At 41.9% G+C, this 21,887-nt stretch overlaps 1 protein-coding gene across 2 annotated transcripts; it reads left to right on the top strand.

Moving 5' to 3' along the window:
- Positions 1–237: 237 nt before the first annotated feature.
- Positions 238–21,861, top strand: plcd4a (phospholipase C, delta 4a). 2 transcript variants are annotated; one of them, XM_021608850.2, is made up of 16 exons: positions 238–416; positions 8,790–8,843; positions 10,923–11,081; positions 11,843–12,071; positions 12,311–12,440; positions 12,543–12,777; positions 13,018–13,219; positions 13,425–13,569; positions 14,305–14,457; positions 16,299–16,472; positions 18,880–19,036; positions 19,336–19,452; positions 19,606–19,784; positions 19,928–20,060; positions 20,199–20,348; positions 20,483–21,861. In XM_021608850.2, exons 2-16 carry the CDS (start codon positions 8,819–8,821, stop codon positions 20,572–20,574), a joined length of 2,280 nt encoding a protein of 759 aa, XP_021464525.1. In that variant the 5' UTR covers positions 238–416; positions 8,790–8,818; the 3' UTR covers positions 20,575–21,861. The 2 variants fall into 2 exon arrangements, with proteins under 2 accessions (XP_021464525.1, XP_021464524.1); XM_021608849.2 differs by having other exon boundaries at positions 8,721–8,843.
- The last annotated feature ends 26 nt before the right edge of the window (positions 21,862–21,887 follow it).

The raw sequence follows: 21,887 nt of genomic DNA, 5'->3' as shown, positions 1-21,887 counted from the left end.
ATTTATCAAAAGAAGACCTAAAATGAGTAGCTGAAGCTTAAAGTAATAACATAGTTTTTGATCTGGGCTGTTGGCTCAGGTACTTGATCTTTGTACAGCTCATTACATTTCAAACTGACTGCCCATTTAACACTCCCTTTGAATGGAAAAAAACTCAACAAAGACGAGGTTGGATGAATGGAGGGGGGGGGAGAGTGGAGGATGGGAAGGGTGTGTCCGAGTGTTGTTGGCGACTGTGTTGACTCAGTAAGGATCAGCTATCCCTGCCCGCCTCTCTCTCAGCTCTCTACAGCGGCATGCAGAGCCAGAGCTGACCCAGCCAGACAGACAGGGCCAGCTCCCCTCCCTGTCTCAAGCTCCGGAACCACAACAGACACAGGACGCACCTGGATCCAGCTGAGATGCCCCTCCATCGGGTGAGTCGGTAGCTATCCTCTCTCCAGCCCGCTGTCCTTTCATTTTATGTCTGTCAATACATTAATTCCTCCCATGTTTGCTAGCCTACTGACTATTGTATGTAGAGAGAAACCAGCTTCAATTAGTAACATTTAAATGTGTTGTAGGGTTCCTGGTGAGGATTAATTACATTATTTGGGAGACATGTTTTTATTTCTGAACCCAGTGAAATTATGTGGTCAGACGGTATGACAGAGATTTAGAAGAGGTAGAGGAAATGGACTCAGTAGAGAGGATAGTTTGGACTACAAAATGTGTGTGTGTATATATGTGTGTGTGTGTGTGTGTGTGTGTATATATATATATATATATATATATATATATATATATATATATATATATATATATATATATATATATATAAGTTTGGACACACCTACTCATTCAAGAGTTTTTGTTTCTTTACTGTTTTCTACAGGGTAGGCCGTCATTGTAAATAATAATAATACCTTCTTTAAGTCTGCTTGTCCTCTTCTCATACTGACACCAGTTATACAGATGTATAACACACTGTGTGTATATACATTACCAGTCAAGAGTTTGGAAACACATATTCATTCAAGGGTTTTTCTTAATTTTGACTATTTTCTACATTGTAGAATAATAGTGAAGACATCAAAACTATGAAATAACACATGGAATCATGTAGTAACCAAAAAAGTGCTAAACAAACCGAAATATATTTTATATTTTCAAAGTAGCCACCCTTTGCCTTGATGACAGCTTTGCACACTCTTGGCATTCTCTCAACCAGTTTCATGAGGTAGTCACCTGGAATGCGTTTCAATTAAAAGGTGTTCTTTGTTAAAAGTTAATTTGGGGAATTTCTTTCCTTCTTAATGTGTTTGAGCCAAACAATTGTGTTGTGACAAGGCAGGGGTTGTATACAGAAGATAGCCCTATTTGGTAAAATACCAAGTCCATATTATGGCAACAACAGCTCAAATAAGCAAAGAGAAATGTCAGTCCATCATTGCTTTAAGCCATGAAGGTCAGTCAATCCGGAAAATTTGAAGAACATTGAAAGTTTCTTCAAGTGCAGTCGCAAAAACCATCAAGCGCTATTACGAAACTGGCTCTCGTGAGGACCGTCACAGGAAAGGAAGACCCAGCGTTACCTCTGCTGTAGAGGATAAGTTAATTCGAGTTACCAACCTCAGAAATTGTGGCCCAAATAAATGCTTCACAGAGTTCAAGTAACAGACACATCTCAACATCAACCGTTCAGAGGAGACTGCATGATTCAGGGTTCATGGTCGAATTGATAAAAAGAAACCACCACTAAAGGACACCAATAATAAGAAGAGACTTGCTTGGACCAAGAAACACGAGCAATGGACATTAGACCGTCGGAAAATTCTCCTTTGATCTGATGAGTGCAAATTTGAGATTTTTGGTTCCAACCGCCGTGTCTTTGTGAGACACAGAGCAGGTGAACGGATGATCTACGCATGTGTGGTTCCCACCGTGAAGCATGGAGGTGGTGGTGTGTGGGTGCTTTCCTGGTGACACTGTATGTGATTTATTTAGAATTTAAGCCATACTTAACCAGCATGGCTACCACAGAATTCTGCAGCGATACACCATCTCATCTGGTTTGCGCTTATTGGGACTATCATTTGTTTTTCAACAGGACAATGACCCAGCACACACTGTGTAAGAGCTATTTGACCAAGAAGGAGAGTGATGGAGTCCTGCATCAGATGATCTAGCCTCCACAATCACCCTACCTCAAACCAATTGAGATGGTTTGAGGTCGTGCTCAGCATATGTGGGAACTCCTTCAAGACTGTTGGAAAAGCATTCCTCATGAAGCTGGTTGAGAGAATGCCAAGAGTGTGCAAAGCTGTCATCATGGTGGCTACTTTGAAGAATCTCAAATAAATAAATAAATATTTTTTGGTTACTACATGATTCAATATGTGTTATTTCATAGTTTTGATGTCTTCACTATTATTCTGCAATGTAGAAAAAAGTAAGAAATTCAGAAAAAAATCCTTGAATGAGTAGGTTTGTCAACTTTTGACTGGTACTGTATGTCATACATGTGTATAACCGGTGTCAGTATGAGAAGAGGACAGGCAGACTTAAAGAAGGTATTTTATTAGCAATAGCAGACATGAATAATGAAACTCAATTGCTAAACATACTGCAAATAGAACAGCATAAGTGATGCGTGAGTTTTGCGATGGCGGGGTGTGTCATCGATCACAATAACCATAGTTTTACAATGAATCATTCAAATTAGATTAAGTAAATGGAATTGCTTTGCATTAACTTTTTATTGCTTTTTGCTCTGGAAGTTCAAAGGCTTGATAGGTGTGTTTAATATGCAAACCAACCATACTCTGCATATTTGTTTTACGAACGTTTCTCAGTGACGATGCTATCAGAAGTGTTTCCATTCGGTTTTTTTGGGGTGCGATGTTGTCAGCAGTCATGAACATGGACAAGTGTGAGATCATTTCCTGGGACAGGGATTAACTTCTTGTCCCACCAGACATTATTTTAGATGGGTTTCAGTTCCACTGCGAAGGTTGATAAGCGGATTATTAACTATTTTTATACCTTGTTCATAAATCTACCTAGATAGGATTGCTATGATGAGTGAATGGAATGTCATTCCAAACAATGGCAGAGATTTAAAAAAAAAAAAACATGAGTGTCTGCTGCCCTCAGAAATTCCACCTCTCAAAACAAGAAGAGGACAAAGTCATAGACTGGACTACTCAGTGAAAACATGACACAGCAAAACAGAGCCGGTGCTTTCCACCCGGCTGGTACAGGCTGAATGGACGAAGATAGGAGGATGAGGGTTGGACAAAGAGGCTGCTGATCCTGGACTTAAAAAGTGCTGTGCTATGCAGCATTTGGGTGATTCTCATGAAACCAGTTTTAAGCATGTCCGTTTCAAATTGTTACAAAACCATGATGCATCTGCAAAAATAAACTATAATTCTGAAGACTAAGATGTCTAGTTTTTTGGCAGTTTCTTATTTTAAATCAATCTAAAAAAATGTGTCTGAATTTTGTACATTTTCACCCCAAATTCTCATTACCGAGATGTGATTTATAAAATTGTACTTTTAGAAAAACCTTATTTTAATAAAACACAAAATATGATGCTGTAGTTTGTCCATCAGTCCTAACAATTGTATACTAGTTGAAGTTTACATTAAACTATATACAGTTGAAGTCGGAAGTTTACATACACCTTAGCCAAATACATTTAAACTCAGTTTTTCACAATTCCTGACATTTAATCCTCGTCAATATGACCTGTCTTAGGTCAGTTAGGATCCCCACTTTATTTTAAGAATGTGAAATGTCAGAATAATAGTAGAGAGAATGATATACACTGCTCAAAAAAATAAAGGGAACACTTAAACAATACAATGTCCACTTAGGAACTGTCCACTTAGGAAGCAACACTGATTGACAATACATTTCACATGCTGTTGTGCAAATGGAATAGACAACAGGTGGAAATTATAGGCAATTAGCAAGACACCCCCAATAAAGGAGTGGTTCTGCAGGTGGTGACCATAGACCACTTCTCAGTTCCTATGCTTCCTGGCTGATGTTTTGGTCACTTTTGAATGCTGGCGGTGGTTTCACTCTAGTGGTAGCATGAGACAGAGTCTACATCCCACACAAGTGGCTCAGGTAGTGCAGCTCATCCAGGATGGCACATCAATGCGAGCTGTGGCAAGAAGGTTTGCTGTGTCTGTCAGCGTAGTGTCCAGAGCATGGAGGCGCTACCAGGAGACAGGCCAGTACATCAGGAGACGTGGAGGAGGCCGTAGGATGGCAACAACCCAGCAGCAGGACCGCTACCTCTGCCTTTGTGCAAGGAGGAGCACTGCCAGAGCCCTGCAAAATGACCTCCAGCAGGCCACATGTGCATGTGTCTGCTCAAACGGTCAGAAACAGACTCCATGAGGGTGGTATGAGGGCCCGACATCCACAGGTGGGGGTTGTGCTTACAGCCCAACACCGTGCAGGACAGAGGTAGCCTGACTGCCATTAGGTACCAAGATGAGATCCTCAGACCCCTTGTGAGACCATATGCTGGTGCAGTTGGCCCTGGGTTCCTCCTAATGCAAGACAATGCTGGACCTCATGTGGCTGGAGTGTGTCAGCAGTTCCTGAAAGAGGAAGGCATTGATGCTATGGACTGGCGCGCCCATTCCCCAGACCTGAATCCAATTGACCACATCTGGGACATCATGTCTCGCTCCATCCACCAACCAACGTTGCACCACAGACTGTCCAGGAGTTGGCGGATGCTTTAGTCCAGGTCTGGGAGGAGTTCCCTCAGGAGACCATCCGCCACCTCATCAGGAGCATGCCCAGGCGTTGTAGGGAGGTCATACAGGCACGTGGAGGCCACACACACTACTGAGCCTCATTTTGACTTGTTTTAAGGACATTACATCAAAGTTGGATCAGCCTGTAGTGTGGTTTTCCACTTTAATTTTGAGTGTGACTCCAAATCCAGACCTCCATGGGTTGATAAATTTGATTTCCATTGATAATTTTTGTGTGATTTTGTTGTCAGTACATTCAACTATGTAAAGAAAAAAGTATTTAATAAGAATATTTCATTCATTCAGATCTAGGATGTGTTATTTTAGTGTTCCCTTTCATTTATGAGCAGTGTATTTCAGCTTTTATTTCTTTCATCACATTCCCAGTGGTTCAGAAGTTTACATATACTCAATTAGTATTTGGTAGCATTTCCTTTAAATTGTTTAACGTGGGTCAAACGTTTTGGGTAACCTTCCACAAGCTTCCCACAATAAGTTGGGTGAATTTTGGCCCATTCCATGACATTAGTCAGATTTGTAGGCCTCCTTGCTCGCACACGCTTTTTCATATCTCACATATTTACAGTTGAAGTCAGAAGTTTACATACATTTAGGTTCGAGTCATTAAACTAGTTTTTCAACCACTCCACACATTTCTTGTTAACAAACTATAGTTCTGGCAAGTTGGTTAGGATATCTACTTTGTGCATCACACAAGTAATTTTTCCAACAATTTGTTTGCAGACAGATTATTTCACTTATAATTCACTCTATCACAGTTCCAGTTGGTCAGAAGGTTACATACACTAAGTTGACTGTGCCTTTAAACAGCTTGGAAAATTCCAGACAATGATGTCATGGCTTTAGAAGCTTCTGATAGGCTAATTGACATCATTTGAGTCAATTGGAGGTGTACCTGTGGATGTATTTCAAGGCCTACCTTCAAACTCAGTGGAAAAATCAAAGGAAATCAGCCAAGACCTCAGAAGAAAAATTGTAGACCTCCACATGTCTGGTTCATCCTTGGGAGCAATTTCCAAATGCCTGAAGGTACCACGTTCATATGTACAAACAATATTACTCAAGTATAAACACCATGGGACCACGCAGCCGTAATACCGCTCAGGAAGGAGACACGTTCTGTCTCCTAGAGATGAACTTACTTTGGTACGAAAAGTGCAATTCAATCCCAGAACAACAGCAAAGAACATTGTGAAGATGCTGGAGGAAACAGGTACAAAAGTATCTATAGCCACAGTTAAACAAGTCCTATATCGACATAACCTGAAAGGCCGCTCAGCAAGGAAGAAGCCACTGCTCCAAAACCACTATAAAAAAGTCAGACTACGGTTTGCAACTGCACATGGGGACAAAGATCATACTTTTTGGCGAAATGTCCCCTGGTCTGATGAAACAAAAATAGAACTGTTTGGCCATAATGACCATCGTTATGTTTGGAGGAAAAGGGGGATGCTTGCAAGCCAAAGAACACCATTCCAACCGTGAAGCACGGGGGTGTCAACATCATGTTGTGGGGGTGCTTTGCTGCATGAGCGACCGGTGCACTTCACAAATAGATGGCATCATGAGGGAGGACAATTATGTGAACATATTGAAGCAACCAACATCTCAAGACATCAATCAGGAAGTTAAAGCTTGGTCGCAAATGGGTCTTCCAAATGGACAATGACCCCAAGCATACTTCCAAAATTGTGGCAAAATGGCTTAAGGACATCAAAGTAGAGCAAAGTTGTGGGCAGAACTGAAAAAGTATGTGCAAGCAAGGAGGCCTAGAAACCTGACTCAGTTACACCAGCTCTGTCAGGAGGAATGGGCCAAAATTGAACCAACTTATTGTGGGAAGCTTGTGGAAGGCTACCCAAAACGTTTGACCCAAATTAAACAATTAAAGGCAATGCTACCAAATACTAATTGAGTGTATGTAAACTTCTGACCCACTTGGAATGTGATGATTGAAATAAAAGCTGAAATAAATCCTTCTCTCTACTGTTATTCTGACATTTCACATTCTTAAAATAAAGTGGTGATCCTATCTGGCCTAAAACAGGGATTTTTAAATGTCAGGAATTGTGAAAAACTGAGTTTAAATGTATTTGGCTAAGGTGTATGTAAACTTCAGACTTCAACTGTAGATACTTTATAGGCATATTGTGTTATACCGTCCCATTCAATCCAGAATTGTATCTATAGTACCTTTTTAATCACAAATATCCACATTCTAAAACACCTAAATCTAAAACACACATATTACCTGTAAAGACCTTGGATACATTTTTGTTCTTGTCTCTTTGTTACTTTTGACCTTTAAATATACATGCATGTAATTACAGTACTTACAGGGCAGTCAGCAAGTATTCACATCCCTTGACTTTTTCAATATGTTTTTTCAAAGTGGGTTAAATGGATTTAATTGTAATTTTTTGTCAAAATACTTTTGTCAAGGTATTCAACCCCCTGAGTCAATACATGTTAGAATAACCTCTGGTTGTTGATCTTTGCTAGACAACCATTCAGGTCTAGATCTTCAAGCAGATTTCAGTCAAAACTGTAACTAGGCCCCCCTTCAGGAACATTCACTGTCTTCTTGGTAAGAAACTCCAGTGTAGATTTGGCCTTGTGTTTGTTTTAGGTTATTGTCCTGCTGAAAGGTGAATTCATCTTTTCCTCTAGGATTTTGCCTGCGCTCAGTCTTTAACGATTACAAGCATACACATAACATGATGCAGCCACCACTATGCTTGAAAATATGAGGAGTGGTACTCAGTAATGTGTTGCATTGGATTTGCCCAAAATATAAAATGTTTGTATTCAGGACAAAAAGTGAATTGCTTTGTCACATTTTTTTTGCAGTATTACTTTAGTGCCTTGTTACAAACAGGATGCATGTTTTGTAATATTTTTATTCGGTACAAGCTTCCTTCTTTTCCCTCTGTCAATTAGGTTAGTATTGTGGAGTAACTACAATGTTGTTGATCCATCCTCAGTTTTCTCCTATCACAGCAATTAAATTCTTTGTTTTAAAGTCACCATTGGCCTCATGGTGAAAACCCCTGAGTAGTTTCCTTCCTCTCAGGAAACTGAGTCCAGAAGGATGCCTGTAGTGACTGGGTGTATTGACACACCATCCGAAGTTTAATTAATAAATTCACCATGCTCAAAGGAATATTCAATGTCTGCTTTTTTTATTTTTACCCATCTACCAATAGGTGCCCTTCTTTTTGAGTCAATGGAAAATCTCCCTGGTCATTGTTGACGAATCTGTCTGAAATTCACTGTTCGACTGAGGGACCTTACAGATAATTTTATGTGTGGGGTACAGAGATGAGGTAGTCATTCAAAAATCGTGTTAAACACGATTATTCCCCACAAAGTGAGTCCATGCAAAACTGTTGCGGTAATGACAATTGTTACATTGGTAGTTGTGGAAATTGTTATAAAATGCATAATATCAGAAAAAAAGATAATTATGATGAAATAGATAGAAGTAAAGATCCTAATCAAATCCAATTTTATTTGTTGCGTGTAGACCTTACCATGAAATACTTACAAGCCCTTAACCAACAATACAGTTTTAAGAAAATCTCATATCTCAGTGGTCCAAGAGAAAATGTGTGGGTCAAATGCCAGTTTCGTGAGAATGACCATAAAATTGGGGTAAATTCCATTTAAATTCAGTCAATTAGAGAAATGCAATTGAACCCAACAGGGCACACATCACAGGTTGAGAGTCAAATCCAAAAACTACTCTGGCAAAGTCAGGGAGTGATACAAAAGATGTATTATTTGTTTATATCAAGTCTGCTGTAGTTTGTAATATGACATTCTAAGTATTGACTTTACAGCATTGTGAACTATCATTTGGTTGTAAAATATTACAACTTTGCTTTCATCCTGTCTCATCCTAGCACCTATCCTCTCTTCCTCTCATCCTAGCACCTCTCCTCTCTTCACACATTCTGATGACTTACCATACATACAATTGTCAACCTTTTTGCTGGGCAGCAGGTGGAAAAAGCGTAAAACAACCACCGATGGCTTCTATGGGATGTGGCCTGCGTAAGTTTATTCTTGAGATATAAATATGCATATTGATCAGAACAATACCCACTGGGCACACACTGGTTGAATCGACGTTGTTTCAACGTCATTTGCCACGTGGAATTAACGCGAAAATACATTGGATATGAAAAAAGTCATCTCATTTCAACCAGCTTTGTAAGCATAAAAATGAGGGTAAAATGTTAACTGAAATACATTGACTTAACCTGATTAACAGGTTGTTACATCAATCTAATTTCAACATAATCATCAGAACTATGTACACGTTGAAACTGCGTTGAAAATTCCACAGAAACGTAAAAAATATTTTTGATTGTATATTCAATTGGGTGGTTGAAATGATGCTGAAATTTAGATTTGATTAGACATCTTTTATTTGACCTTGTTTCAATGTTGTAGTAAAATGGTATGTTTGAATCAGTGTCGTTGTTTCGTCATGCTACTGTATCAACCTAAATAAAGTGGTATATTGAGATAACGTGTGAAGACAAAGTCCAATGATTTCTGCCTGAACAGTGACTCCTACTGATATATGAGGGGTAATGCATTTAAGTGAGAACAAGTCTACCATCCAGATGCCTACCTCTATGTACCCTGTTAGCTTTGGAAACAAGCTGTGTTCGCTTTAGCTGACCTATCATCTCAATACATTTTGACCTTGATCAACTTCCATACTCATTTGAGTTGACTACCTAAATAACGTTAAATTGTTTTTAAAGTAACTCTTCTAACTTTTCTAACACAAGCTGTATGTGAAAGGCAATTCGGAGTGAGGCTGAGTTTATGTAGGCTACATTGACATCTGATTTGCCCAACAAAGGACACTTTGGCTGCATTTACACAGGCAGCCCAATTCTGATATTTTTTTTCACTAATTGATCTTTTTACTCTGAAAAGGAGCTGATGTGATTTGGTAAAAAGACCAATTAGTGGAAACAATATCAGAATTGGGCTGCCTGTGTAAATGCAGCCCATCATTTCAACATGTAGTTAGGTATACCATCATTCATCCATGGTTGATGGAAGTTTAGAAGTAGTTACCATTAGCCCTATCAATAGGATGCAAAATTCATTATATTAATAATAATGGATATTGTCTTTTATATGAAGGATGGTTGATGGATTTCTAATTTAATCTACAAATTATTAATATGTAGGATTCATGTCGCCATCTCAACCAAAAATATAAGTTGAAGAATAGGACTAAATCAAATCAAACTTTATTTCAAGTTAATTTAAAGTTTGATTTGATTTAATGCTATTCTTGAACTTGGATTTTTGGTTGAGATGGAGACGTGAATCCAACATATCAATTGCGTTCACCATTCAATATCCAGTTTGTCAACAAATTAATGATTGATAGGTTAGGGCTAGGGTTATTTAGGTAGTCTACGCAACTGAGTATGGAAGCTGATCAGTGTCAATCTGTGTTTACATAATAACTCAGCTGAAACGAACACAGCTTGTTTTCAAAGCTAAGTATGGTACATAGATGTAGGCATCTGGATGGTAGACTTGTTCTCACTGAAATGCATTTCCCCCTCATACCAGTAGTAGTCCCTGTTCAGGCAAGAATTGTTGGACTGTGCCTTCACATTTTATTTCAATACCTCGTTATTTAGGTTGATGGCATGATGTTGAAACAATGACGTTGATTTAAAAATACAATTTTACTATCAACATTGAAACAAGGTCAAATAAAATGTCTATCATATATGAAATTTGACATACTTTCAATCCCCCAATATATATTGAATATAGGATGAAAATGATTTTGAATGTTTTAACGTTTTCCACGTTGATTCCACGTCACAATACGTAGACAAATGACGTTCAAACAACGTTGATTCAACCAGTGTCTGCCCAGTGGGTAGTGCGTAATGACTCTATGGGTCTGTGCGAGACTGAGGTGAATGTCCTTAGACTGATCCCAGATCTGTACGAGTTGACAAGACTGCACCAACAGATCTGAGACCAGGCTACTGTTGACTGATATTGAGCAGTAGCCATAATGTATGTCAGGACAGGACAGTTATCTGGGCCTTGACACCTTCTTTCCCTAATGTGTCTGATCAGGTATCCAGGGCGATGACAACCTCCAGTCCATGATTGTTGGCACGGTGATGAGGAAGATTAAGTCTCGCACCTGGAAGAAGCAGCGCTACTTCAAGCTGCAGGAGGACTGCATGACCATCTGGTACAAGTCCAAGAAGGCCGGGAACGCCCACTCCACATGTGAGTAGTGACATTTACATGCCTAGACAATGTTTAGGCAACATCACCTACTGACACACATTTTGTCACATATGATACTTATTATATGATTGTCCATAAGATTATGTTCGGCAGCAGGCTATACACTGAGTGGACAAAACATTCCTAATATTGAGTTGCACCCCTTTTCGCCCTCAGAACAGCCTCAATTCGCCGTGGCATGCACTCTACAAGGTGTCGAAATTGTTCCACAGGGATGCTGGCCCATGTTGACTCCAGTGCTTCCCAAGGTTGTGTCAAGTTGGCTGGATGTCCTTTGGGTGGTAGACCATTCTTGATACACACAGGAAGCTGTTGAGCGTGAAAAAACCCCAGCAATGTTGCAGTTCTTGGCACACTCAAACCAGTGCGCCTGGCACCTACTACCATACTCCGTTCAAAGGCTCTTAAATCTTTTGTCTTGCTCATTTCCCCCTCTGAATGGCACACATACACAATCCATGTCTCAATTGTCTCAAGGCTTAAAAATCCTTTCGTCCCCCTTCATCTACACTGATTGAAGTGGTTTTAATTTGAGTCATTTTGTTGTGGCAGGGGTCTAGTTTTATCATCACTGAAGTGAGTGAGAATATTGGGATACAGGGTTCACCATGTACCTAAAGACTTGACGTATTCCCTTTAGCCACAAGTGGAGCAAAGGGCCTAAAGAACACCTAAGGAGATAAATACCTAAAGAGATACCTAAGTAGATAGTATTCCGCTTCTCTTTTCCCTTTCAACAGTCTCTGTGAGTGACGTGGAGACAGTGCGTGAGGGCCACCAGTCAGAGGTTTTGCTCAGCATCGCAGACGAGTTTCCTCCGGACCGCTGCTTCACCCTGGTGTTCCGTGGTCGCCGTGGCAACCTGGACCTGGTGGCAGACTCGGCGGATGAGGCCCAGTCCTGGATCAAAGGCATGAAGAAGCTGATCGAGAACCTGGAGAACATGGGCGAGAGTGAGAAGCTTGACCAGTATCCTTTCTGACAAGCTAAACCTATCAATCAAATGTATTTGCAAAGCCCTGTATATGTCAACAGTTGTCACAAAGTGCTTAACAGGAACCTGGCCAAATACGATACATAGTCCTAGCTAGTTTGCTTAATGAAGTTAAGAAGTGCACTATACATGTGTATAGCAGACTATCGTTTGTGTTATAGCTCCAAAGGTTTCCCTGTAGCATGATGACATTTCCCTTAAGCGACATTTCCAGGTGGATCTGTGAATGGTTTAAGAAGGCTGATAAGAACAATGACGGCAGAATGAACTTCCGGGAGATCAGGGTCCTGCTGAAGATGATGAACGTGGACATGAACGAACATCACGCTCACCGACTCTTCATGGTAAAAGCCCTGAGATCATCTTAATAAGACTGTATATCTTTGATTCTGGTATATTGCTGTTGTCTGTTGAGGCCTGAAGACCTTTCTCCATTTTATCTACAGACGGCAGACAAGTCTCAGACGGGGACTCTGGAGGATGATGAGTTTGTCCTGTTCTACAAGATGTTGACCCAGAGAGAGGACGTTCTCAGGGTGTTCCAGGACTACTCTGGCGACGGACAGAAGCTGTCTCTGCGGGACCTGGAGGAGTTCCTGAGAGATGAACAACTGGAGGAGGTGGACGGGGTTCAGCAGCTGGCCATGGAGCTCATCGAGCGCTACGAACCCTCCGACACAGGTAGTACTGACCTCTGACCCTGGCATGATTTGTGGCTATAGCTGACCAATCACACCCTACGAATAATCAGGTCAATAACCATATCATCAGGTCAACATCCCTGGTCCAATAGTTCTTGTTATTTCAACCAAGAGCCAATATATTTGAATGAATATCATGATGGTTGTAATGAAAAATATAAATATATAGTTTCAACTGATAGCAATGTTTTCTTTTTTGACTTTGTTTGTTGTTCCACAGCGAAGATGCTGAAGGCCATGTCTATCGACGGTTTCCTGATGTACCTGGCGTCGGCTGAGGGCTCCATCTTCCACCCCAGACAGCAGAGCCTGTACCAGGACATGACTCAGCCCCTCAACCACTACTTCATCTCCTCTTCACACAACACATACCTGATGGAGGACCAGCTTCGAGGACACAGCAGTGTCGAGGGATACATACGGTATGTACACTACGCCAGTGGTGGCTGATGGGAAGGCTTAGTAGGCCGTTCTTGAGAGTGGTTTATCCTTTGTATTGGAAGATGATTTTGATCTCTGTCTTGAGGTGAATTACGACTTAACTTTTAGAAGACAGAATCAGAGGGGTTGATCGATGTCCATTAAAATTAATAGTCCAAAAAGGCAAACTTGTTTCTTCTTCGTTAGGGCTTTCAAGCGAGGCTGTCGGTGTGTAGAAGTAGACTGTTGGGACGGTCCCAATGGAGAGCCTATCGTCTACCATGGACACACCTTCACCTCCAAGATCCTCTTCAAAGATGTTGTGATCGCACTGAGAAACTATGCCTTCAAGGTATTTATTTATCCAGAAAAAAATTGTAATGACAAGCTTAAACCTCTTTGTATGGTAGGCTTCACGGGTATTCTCTGCGGTATCGTGACATAATGTTTACATATCAGTGCAGAATACAGGGGTGTTTTCAACTATTCAGATCCAATCATTGTTTAGCATTTTCATGGTCCGTTACCAGTGCAGTACTTTGCACACAGGAATCCAATAACTTGCAGTACCTTGCAGTATCAACACACTCCTCACTCAGCACCTCATTATATGTGTATGAGTCAGGAGGGGGATCATTCCATCATGATATCCCAAAGCCACGGCCCTTTCAGAAAGCCGAGCCCTCACACAGTAAACCAGCATGTGACCTGCCTGTCAAAGACTTATCCTATTCTGTGCCAAAACAGTCAGGTTCATGTTATGTGTCAGGGTTTCGGGACCCTTGGTCAAAAGTAGTGCACTGCATAGGGAATAAGGTGCCATTTGGGATGCAGCCACTCATACAGGACAGCCCAGAATGTAGTGGATGGACTACATAGGGGGGGGGGGGGGTCGTTTGGGACTCACTCTCTGTCTGTCTGCAACTGGATGGTGGCCTGGGCTGCTCCATGCGACCCCTGTCCTGTCTGCCACAGTGGAGAAGCCGCTGGTGTATATAAACTGGTAGCAGGTATAGCCTTTCTCCTCACACTGAGAATGCTGCAGTCCAGTGTTGAATTATTCACTCTCCCCTTCCTCCCCTCCCAGGTATCAGAGTACCCGGTCATCCTGTCCACCGAGAACCACTGCGGTGTTGAACAGCAGCGAGTCATGGCCCAACACCTCAACACCATCCTTGGAGACAAGCTGCTGAAAAGCACCCTGGATGGAAAGATACCCGTCAGCTTTCCTTCTCCTGAGGTAAGGCAGGCACCAGGAACAGTTACCAGGTAATCTGCTCTGATCTGACTCTCACCACAGCATGGCAAGAGCAAACGTAGCGTGGTGGTGGTGGTGATAGGACAGAATTGTCCCCACAGAAATACAATTACTACAACGGACATTACTATTCCAATTCAAGCCAGCGTTCTGCAATGCGTGGACCGGCGGCCATATTGAGTTTGTCAAATTGCCATGGGCTGCAGTCCAAACACATTATTTTTACCCCCTCATCCCTTGCACTATCCACTTTCCCTCGGGGGAATCGCAGTCGAAACCGGAAGCAGTTTGATTGCCAAGTGGAGGTCCAATTCACTAACGTTGCCCCCACGGTCCTCAATTTAGCACGAGGGAGCGAGTGAACAATTTTGGACCAAGTTTGGCAAACCTTGCTCTAGGCTACCTGCCACCCTCTAGGCTAGGCTAGGCTCTAGTCTAGGCTACCTGTCGCCCTGTAGGCTACCTGCCGCCCTGTAGGCTACCTGCCGCCCTCAACAAAACCCTTTCGGGTGGAGTCAGTGTACAGAATGTACATCATTTTATTTTTGTATTATTTTGACCCCCCTTTTTCTCCCCAATTTCGTAGAATCCAATTATTAGTAGTTACTATCTTGTCTCATCGCTACAACTCCTGTACGGGCTCAGGAGAGACGACGGTCGAAAGTCATGCGTCCTCCGAAACACAACCCAACCAAGCCGCACTGCTTCTTAACACAGCACTCATCCAACCCGGAAGCCAGCCGCCCGCCTCAGGAGTCGCTGGTGCGCGATGAGACAAGGACATCCCTACCGGCCAAACCCTCCCTAACCCGGACGACGCTAGGCCAATTGTGTGTCGCCCCACGGACCTCCCAGTCGCGACCGGCTGCGACAGAGCCGCTGGTGGCACAGCTAGCGCTGCGATGCAGTGCCTTAGACCACTGCGCCACCTGGGAGGCCCTAGAATGTACATTATTAAACCAGTTTATCTTGTTGATAGAATTCCTCAAAGATAATTGAAGAGCACATTCATTAGAATTCACACAGAATTTCAGATTCACTTTTTATAATCACTGTTTTATCATATTAATATAAGGCTATAAAACAGATTAACCTGCCCAAAAGTTCCTTGTACAAAAATCTAAATGTATTCCAATAGATTACGTGTAATCAAAAGAATCATGAATACTCATTTGAGATATGCAAATACTGAATGTGGCAGAAAGCAAAAATGAAAAAAAAAAATGCATATATTTGACAGTTTGAACATAGAACCCACATTAAAGGAAGAGTGGGGGGGCCCCCAGGACCGAGTTTGGGAAACCCCACTGTAGAGTGACCTGTCAGTTCACCTTCACTTTCACTACCTGTCTTGCTACCTACCTTTCTATCAGTGCCTCCCGAGCCATGTGATCTGTGCTGTAAGATGCAACACTGGCACCGTGAATTATTAAAATAGACACAATATTGTTCCCTCAGCACTGAATAGAATATGACTGATTGTTCTCTCAGTCTTTTGACATTGTATTGGGCGTGACCTGCAGGTCCATGTAGGACAGTGAAGACAGACTTTATATGCCCTGCATCTCAATGCAAAGACTATTGTCTGTCTGTGCATGATGTATATTTGTTCTGCCCGAGTGTTTGTTGCATACTGTGCCCACAGTCATCAAGTACGTAGGTGACTCTAAATATCTATCTGTGTTACGTTACCAATATGCAATAGAGAGAGAGGTTGAGAGAGACGTGCTGTCGAGAGGCTTTCTGAAACATGCCCTGGTACAGAAGCATGATATCTATTCCCTGGTGATGAAACGATCTAGATCCATTGTTCTGACTGACAGGAGCTGAAGGGGAAGATTCTTCTCAAGGGGAAGAAGATCGGAGGTCTGGAGGAGAGTCTGAACGGGCCGGTGGAGCCAGAGGACTCCCTGACAGGAGAGGTGAGCGACGAGGACGAGGCGGCTGACATCGATGAGGACAGCCTCCACAGCAACAGCCTCCGACGCATGGCCAAGGTAGGCTACTGGTGTGTGTGTGGGTGGGTGCCTGTGTATGCAATTGTGCATGCAACATTGACGAGGATAACCTCTGCAGTGACAGCCAAGGTGGGCTACTGATCCTCGGCCGGAGCTGTCCGACCTCTCACCACTTCCTCTAGGGATCGACTTGCGAGACGTTTGTCTGTGTCTCTTGTCTAGGGTTTCAAAGGGAGGGTATATTACTGGACACTTTAGAAGTTTACCAGTAAACTACTAGAATTTTGGCATCTTTCACCCTTTTTGGGTACTTCAGATTATCACAGGTGTCTGTAATTATCTCTGTCCCTCTGTGTGGCCTATCACATGTAAAATATAGGAAATAATTCAATAAGATGATAGAATGGCAAAGCTGTAAAACATTATCCTAAACATAAACCATCAACTTAGTAAATACCATTGGTATTTAACATGAGTGTTTCAGCATGAAATATCCTTTTTATATATATATATTTTTACACACTTTTAGTTATTTACTATGTCAACATTTGTTGTTAATGTTTTGCCACCAAACTGGTGGCAGTTGTAAAAAATGTCAATAGTTGGAGGAGTTGCAGAGTCCATTGAAAATAATGACATTGCTGAGTAATGTTTTTTTTTCATTACTTAGGCTATTTTCTCTATATGGACACAGGTATAAAAAATGAATACTATATATGAATACATTTTTTAAAAAGATATTCAAGTATAAATGACCAAAGTTATGTTAGACTGCCATAGATGTTCTGTTAATTATCAAAAAGACTGAGGCTTCCAGTAGCTTTGGTAAACTACCGGTAGCTTTGGTAAACTACTGGTAGCTTTGGTAAACTACCGGTAGCTTTGGTAAACTACTGGTAGCTTTGGTAAACTACCGGTAGCTTTGGTAAACTACCGGTAACTTTGGTAAACTACCGGTAACTTTGGTAAACTACTGGTAGCTTTGGTAAACTACCGGTAGCTTTGGTAAACTACTGGTAGCTTTGGTAAACTACCGGTAGCTTTGGTAAACTACTGGTAGCTTTGGTAAACTACCGGTAGCTTTGGTAAACTACCGGTAACTTTGGTAAACTACCGGTAACTTTGGTAAACTACCGGTAACTTTGGTAAACTACCGGTAGCTTTGGTAAACTACCGGTAACTTTGGTAAACTACCGGTAGCTTTCCAACCCTAGTCCTGTCACTAAACTCTGGGCCTGCCTGGATGTAGTCCTATATATTTCACTGTCACTCCTCCTCAACTCCATCTCCTGCTCTCAAATCCACTTAGCATAAGACGTCCGTCACTCACTCCCCTATTGTCCCTCAACTCCATCAGGGCAAAAAGAGTATCCTCTTTGTCTGAATCTTCTGTGTTGACTTAGCCAAGTTATAACACTTTTATAGGACTGATATTGTCCAAGGGTTGCGTTCAACTCTGACATCGCTCATGAAAGATATAGGGCTAAAGCCAGGGACTATACCAAGTGAGCCTCCTAACGGTGCCATACGAACACTAGAGGTAGCCATGGAGAGAGAGAGAGAGAGGACGAGAGAGCCGACGGTACCAACTCTCTTTCAAGACTGTACTACTGTTTTGAGAGAGAAGGCTGACTGACTGCCTGTAGGATAGAGGTAGAGAGCCCTCTAAAACGAGACACTTAATTGAAGTCGGGGAAGCACCTTTATTCTTGGTTCTTTCATGATATCGCTCAATAACAAGCAGTGCCCATGAACAGATTAGATGGAGTCCATGGATTGAAGACATCTTTTAACATTGATACTCTATGTTTAACGAAAGCCATGGATGAGAATGCCATACTAGGGTTGACATGGTTTGATCAATATGGTAATCAGGGGTAAAGCCAGCTGTCTACAGGAGCAGTGAGCTCTGGGATGCCCTTGGCCCTGGTGTAACTTACTCTGATGATGTCCTGTCCTACAGACGGGACTGTAGCTCAGAGTCTCTGTTTGTGTTCGGCTCCGGATCGGCTTTCATATAGAGGCAGCCCAGGTGTGCACTAAGACTGGGACACATGGTTGCATTGCTAATTAGTCTGGCCTTGTGCCTGCCTGCATACCTCAAGCTTTCGGTCATCGAAGCCTGATTGGCACTGGCAGACCTACCGTGGTTGGCTTCATAGTGAAGTATCACTTACTCCATATTGGGGTTGCCTTGGTCCACTTGCTGCTTTCACCCAGGGCTAGCTGCACTCCACTCCTCCTCTCAAACTGCAACGAGTGCCACGTTGCTCTCAAAACTAGGGTTTTACTGTGTATATTCAATCCTCTTAGTGCAGTATTGTCCAAGCCATTGCCCAATTTATATGTGGTTGAATTGAATGTAGCTTAGAAAAGGTCAACACTCCAATTTCCCAGCTGTGGATCAATAAAGTTTATTCAATTCAACTCTCGTTCTTTTCCTCAGAAATCGAAGCAGCGTCTGTCAAAGGAGCTGTCGGACTGCGTGGTTTACTGCAAGAGTGTCCACTTCAGCAGCTTCAAGCACTCCCGCATTCACTCCAAGTTCTACGAGATATCCTCCTTCACAGAGTCCAAAGCCCGCAAACACTTGAGAGAGGCAGGTGGGGCCTGAATCTCTACTGTAGCTCACGACATCATCAGTCAGGATCAACCAGTCACTTACTCACTCAGGACAGTTTGTGTCGTTCTGTTTGGACCACAAAACAGAAGCCAAAAGTTGTTGATTTACTGAAAGGAAATGTTGCCTGATTAGTGAGATTTAGTCAGTTATTCATTCAGAGGTAAGGGCCGTAAACAGAGGCAGAATGACTAGAAGACACAGTGCTTTGTATGTGTACTGTTCAATTGCATGGTTCCTCAAGCTCATCTCATGTATGGTTTAACTGCCTTTCTCGCCCAGGGGCAGAGTTTGTGCGTCACAATGCCAGGCAACTGACCAGGGTTTATCCCAGTGGCCTCAGAACAGACTCCTCTAACTTCAACCCACAGGAAATGTGGAACACAGGGACTCAAATAGGTGAGGGGCGTTTTAGGTCGTTCTAAGGCATGACACAATGATTAAACAAAATATCAATTTCCGTTTTTCCAAACATGACTTTGTGAAGCTAGTTAAGCTTATGCTTCTGTTCGGATCAGTTGGTTAATTTCTCTGTTTTCCTCGCTTCCTCAGTTGCGTTGAATTTCCAGACGGCAGGGGTTGAGATGGACCTCAACGATGGACTGTTTGGTCAAAATGGCCGCTGTGGCTACGTCCTCAAACCTGACTTCATGAGGATGTCAGAGAGGAGTTTCGATCCGGAGGTTCCAATTAACCGGGAAGGCTACCGACCCCTCAGTCTCTGCATTCAGGTACAAATAACAAGCTGAGACCTACCTAAGACACAACCTGAGCCACAACAGAAAAACTACAGAAACCAAGTGGAACGCTAGCCTTCCGATCTGACCTAAAGTGCTCCCATTGTGTGTGTATATATTTGTGTGTGTTTTTCAAGGTGATCAGTGGACAGCAGCTTCCCAAAGTGAATATCAAGGAGAGCTCCGTTGTGGACCCGTTTGTGAGAGTGGAGATCCATGGAGTTCCTCTAGACCAGGCCAAGCAGGAGACCAGATACATAGACAACAATGGTAATATACACACCCATTAAATCCCAATCACATAAATGCTTACAATGTGACTTTTTACAGAAATGCTGATACATTAAAGCAGTATAGTACAGTATTATATTCTATTATTTGATATATTTATGAATTGTGTTTGCTCAGGGTTCAATCCAGTGTGGTATGACACTTTGCGGTTCACCATCCATGCGCCTGAACTGGCCCTGGTACGCTTTGTGGTGGAGGACTACGACAAGGCGTCAAGGAATGATTTTGTCGGACAGTATACCTTGCCTTTCTCATGTATTCAGCAAGGTGAGGCTCATCCATGTTATTTAAGCGTTTCATACAAACTCATTATATAACCTCCTAATATGACAGTCACACGTAATAGCATTTAATACGATGGGATGAATGGTCTACTACAGCTGTTTTACTCCCTTTTCCAGGATACCGTCACATCCACCTCCTGTCTAAGGACGGAACCAGTATTCCTCCCGCCTCCTTATTTGTACATGTTAGAATCACTAACCTTGTATGAGCTGAACACTAGAGATTCCAGTCGCTGCTTACCTCCCTGGCATTTACAAGACTTGTAGATGGAACAGGTGGAAGGTGGAAGACGCTGAAGGTGGAAGACGCGACTAAAGGAGAACAAACCATCATAGTTTCCCCAGGCAGTTTTGACATTCAAGCGCTAGTTTCACAAACTATGTAATGAATAGTTCCTGTAACTACTTCCTCAAAATAGTATGTAATGTTGTGCATATACTAAGCCAAATGTTTTTTGTAGGTATTAATGTACTTTTAGAAAGTATGATTGGTGTGGTTTTCACTTGTAATCTTACAATTCTATATTTATAGTGTGTATTCCCAATCTGATGTATTACTGAAGAACTGGCTCTGGGATGATTCTGTTTCTTCAACTCTATTTCATCACATGCTAGTCAACTACACAACTGTACTTGAGATTATTTATTTTTTTGTTGCAATGTAGCGGAGAAGTGTGCCTCCACTGGTCAAGAGTAATGACACATTTCAACATAATTTAAGTCGGTCATCTTATCCACACCACAGTATTTTCGATGAACCAAGCTCCTCAAGAACGTAACATTGATGAGACTGTTTAGTTAGAGTTGTCTAGGCTTACTGCAGGACACATCTCCTCCCTCTTTTGCCTATTGGCAAGTTTTGGTTTAAAATGGGTTATGACGCCAATGAAACCTAATATACTCCAGTCCTCCCTCTCTCTCTCTCTCTCTCTCTCTCTCTCTCTCTCTAATGCATATTATCATTTCCATGAACAATATTCTGAACAATTAGTTTAGTATAAACAGCAATAACAGCGGGATTAAAAAAATGCCTCAACTGTCATCTGTTTTGGATCATTTTATAGAAGATGTAAATATTTGCTGCTGGGTTAATAGTTGTATATTTTTGTACACGCACTGTGTGTGTTCGTGATGTATAGCAGGGGTCTCCAACCCTGTTCCTAGAGAGCTACCCTACTGTAGATATTTTGCTCCAATCCCAGTTGAAACTAACAACCAGCTTTATCAACCAACTAATTATTAGAATCAGCTGTGCTAGATTAGGGTTTGGAGTGAAAATCTACAGGACGCTCGCTTTCCAGGAACAGGGTTGGAGATCCCTGATGCATAGCCTATTGTATTGTGTTATAGCATACCTATTAACTCTTTTGTATTATTGGCCAGTTCAGACTTCATAGACCTATATTATTTGTATATGTATTTAACTATGTATGCATGTTTCTACAGTATTTAGTTATTTGCCATATCCATTTGCAAATAAAGATGATTTTCAATTATCTAAAGAGTTCAGAGACTGGTGAGA

This window comes from Oncorhynchus mykiss, chromosome 7 (genome assembly GCF_013265735.2).
Source record: "Oncorhynchus mykiss isolate Arlee chromosome 7, USDA_OmykA_1.1, whole genome shotgun sequence".
NCBI lineage: Eukaryota > Metazoa > Chordata > Actinopteri > Salmoniformes > Salmonidae > Oncorhynchus > Oncorhynchus mykiss.
This window is presented reverse-complemented; position numbering and strand designations above follow the sequence as displayed.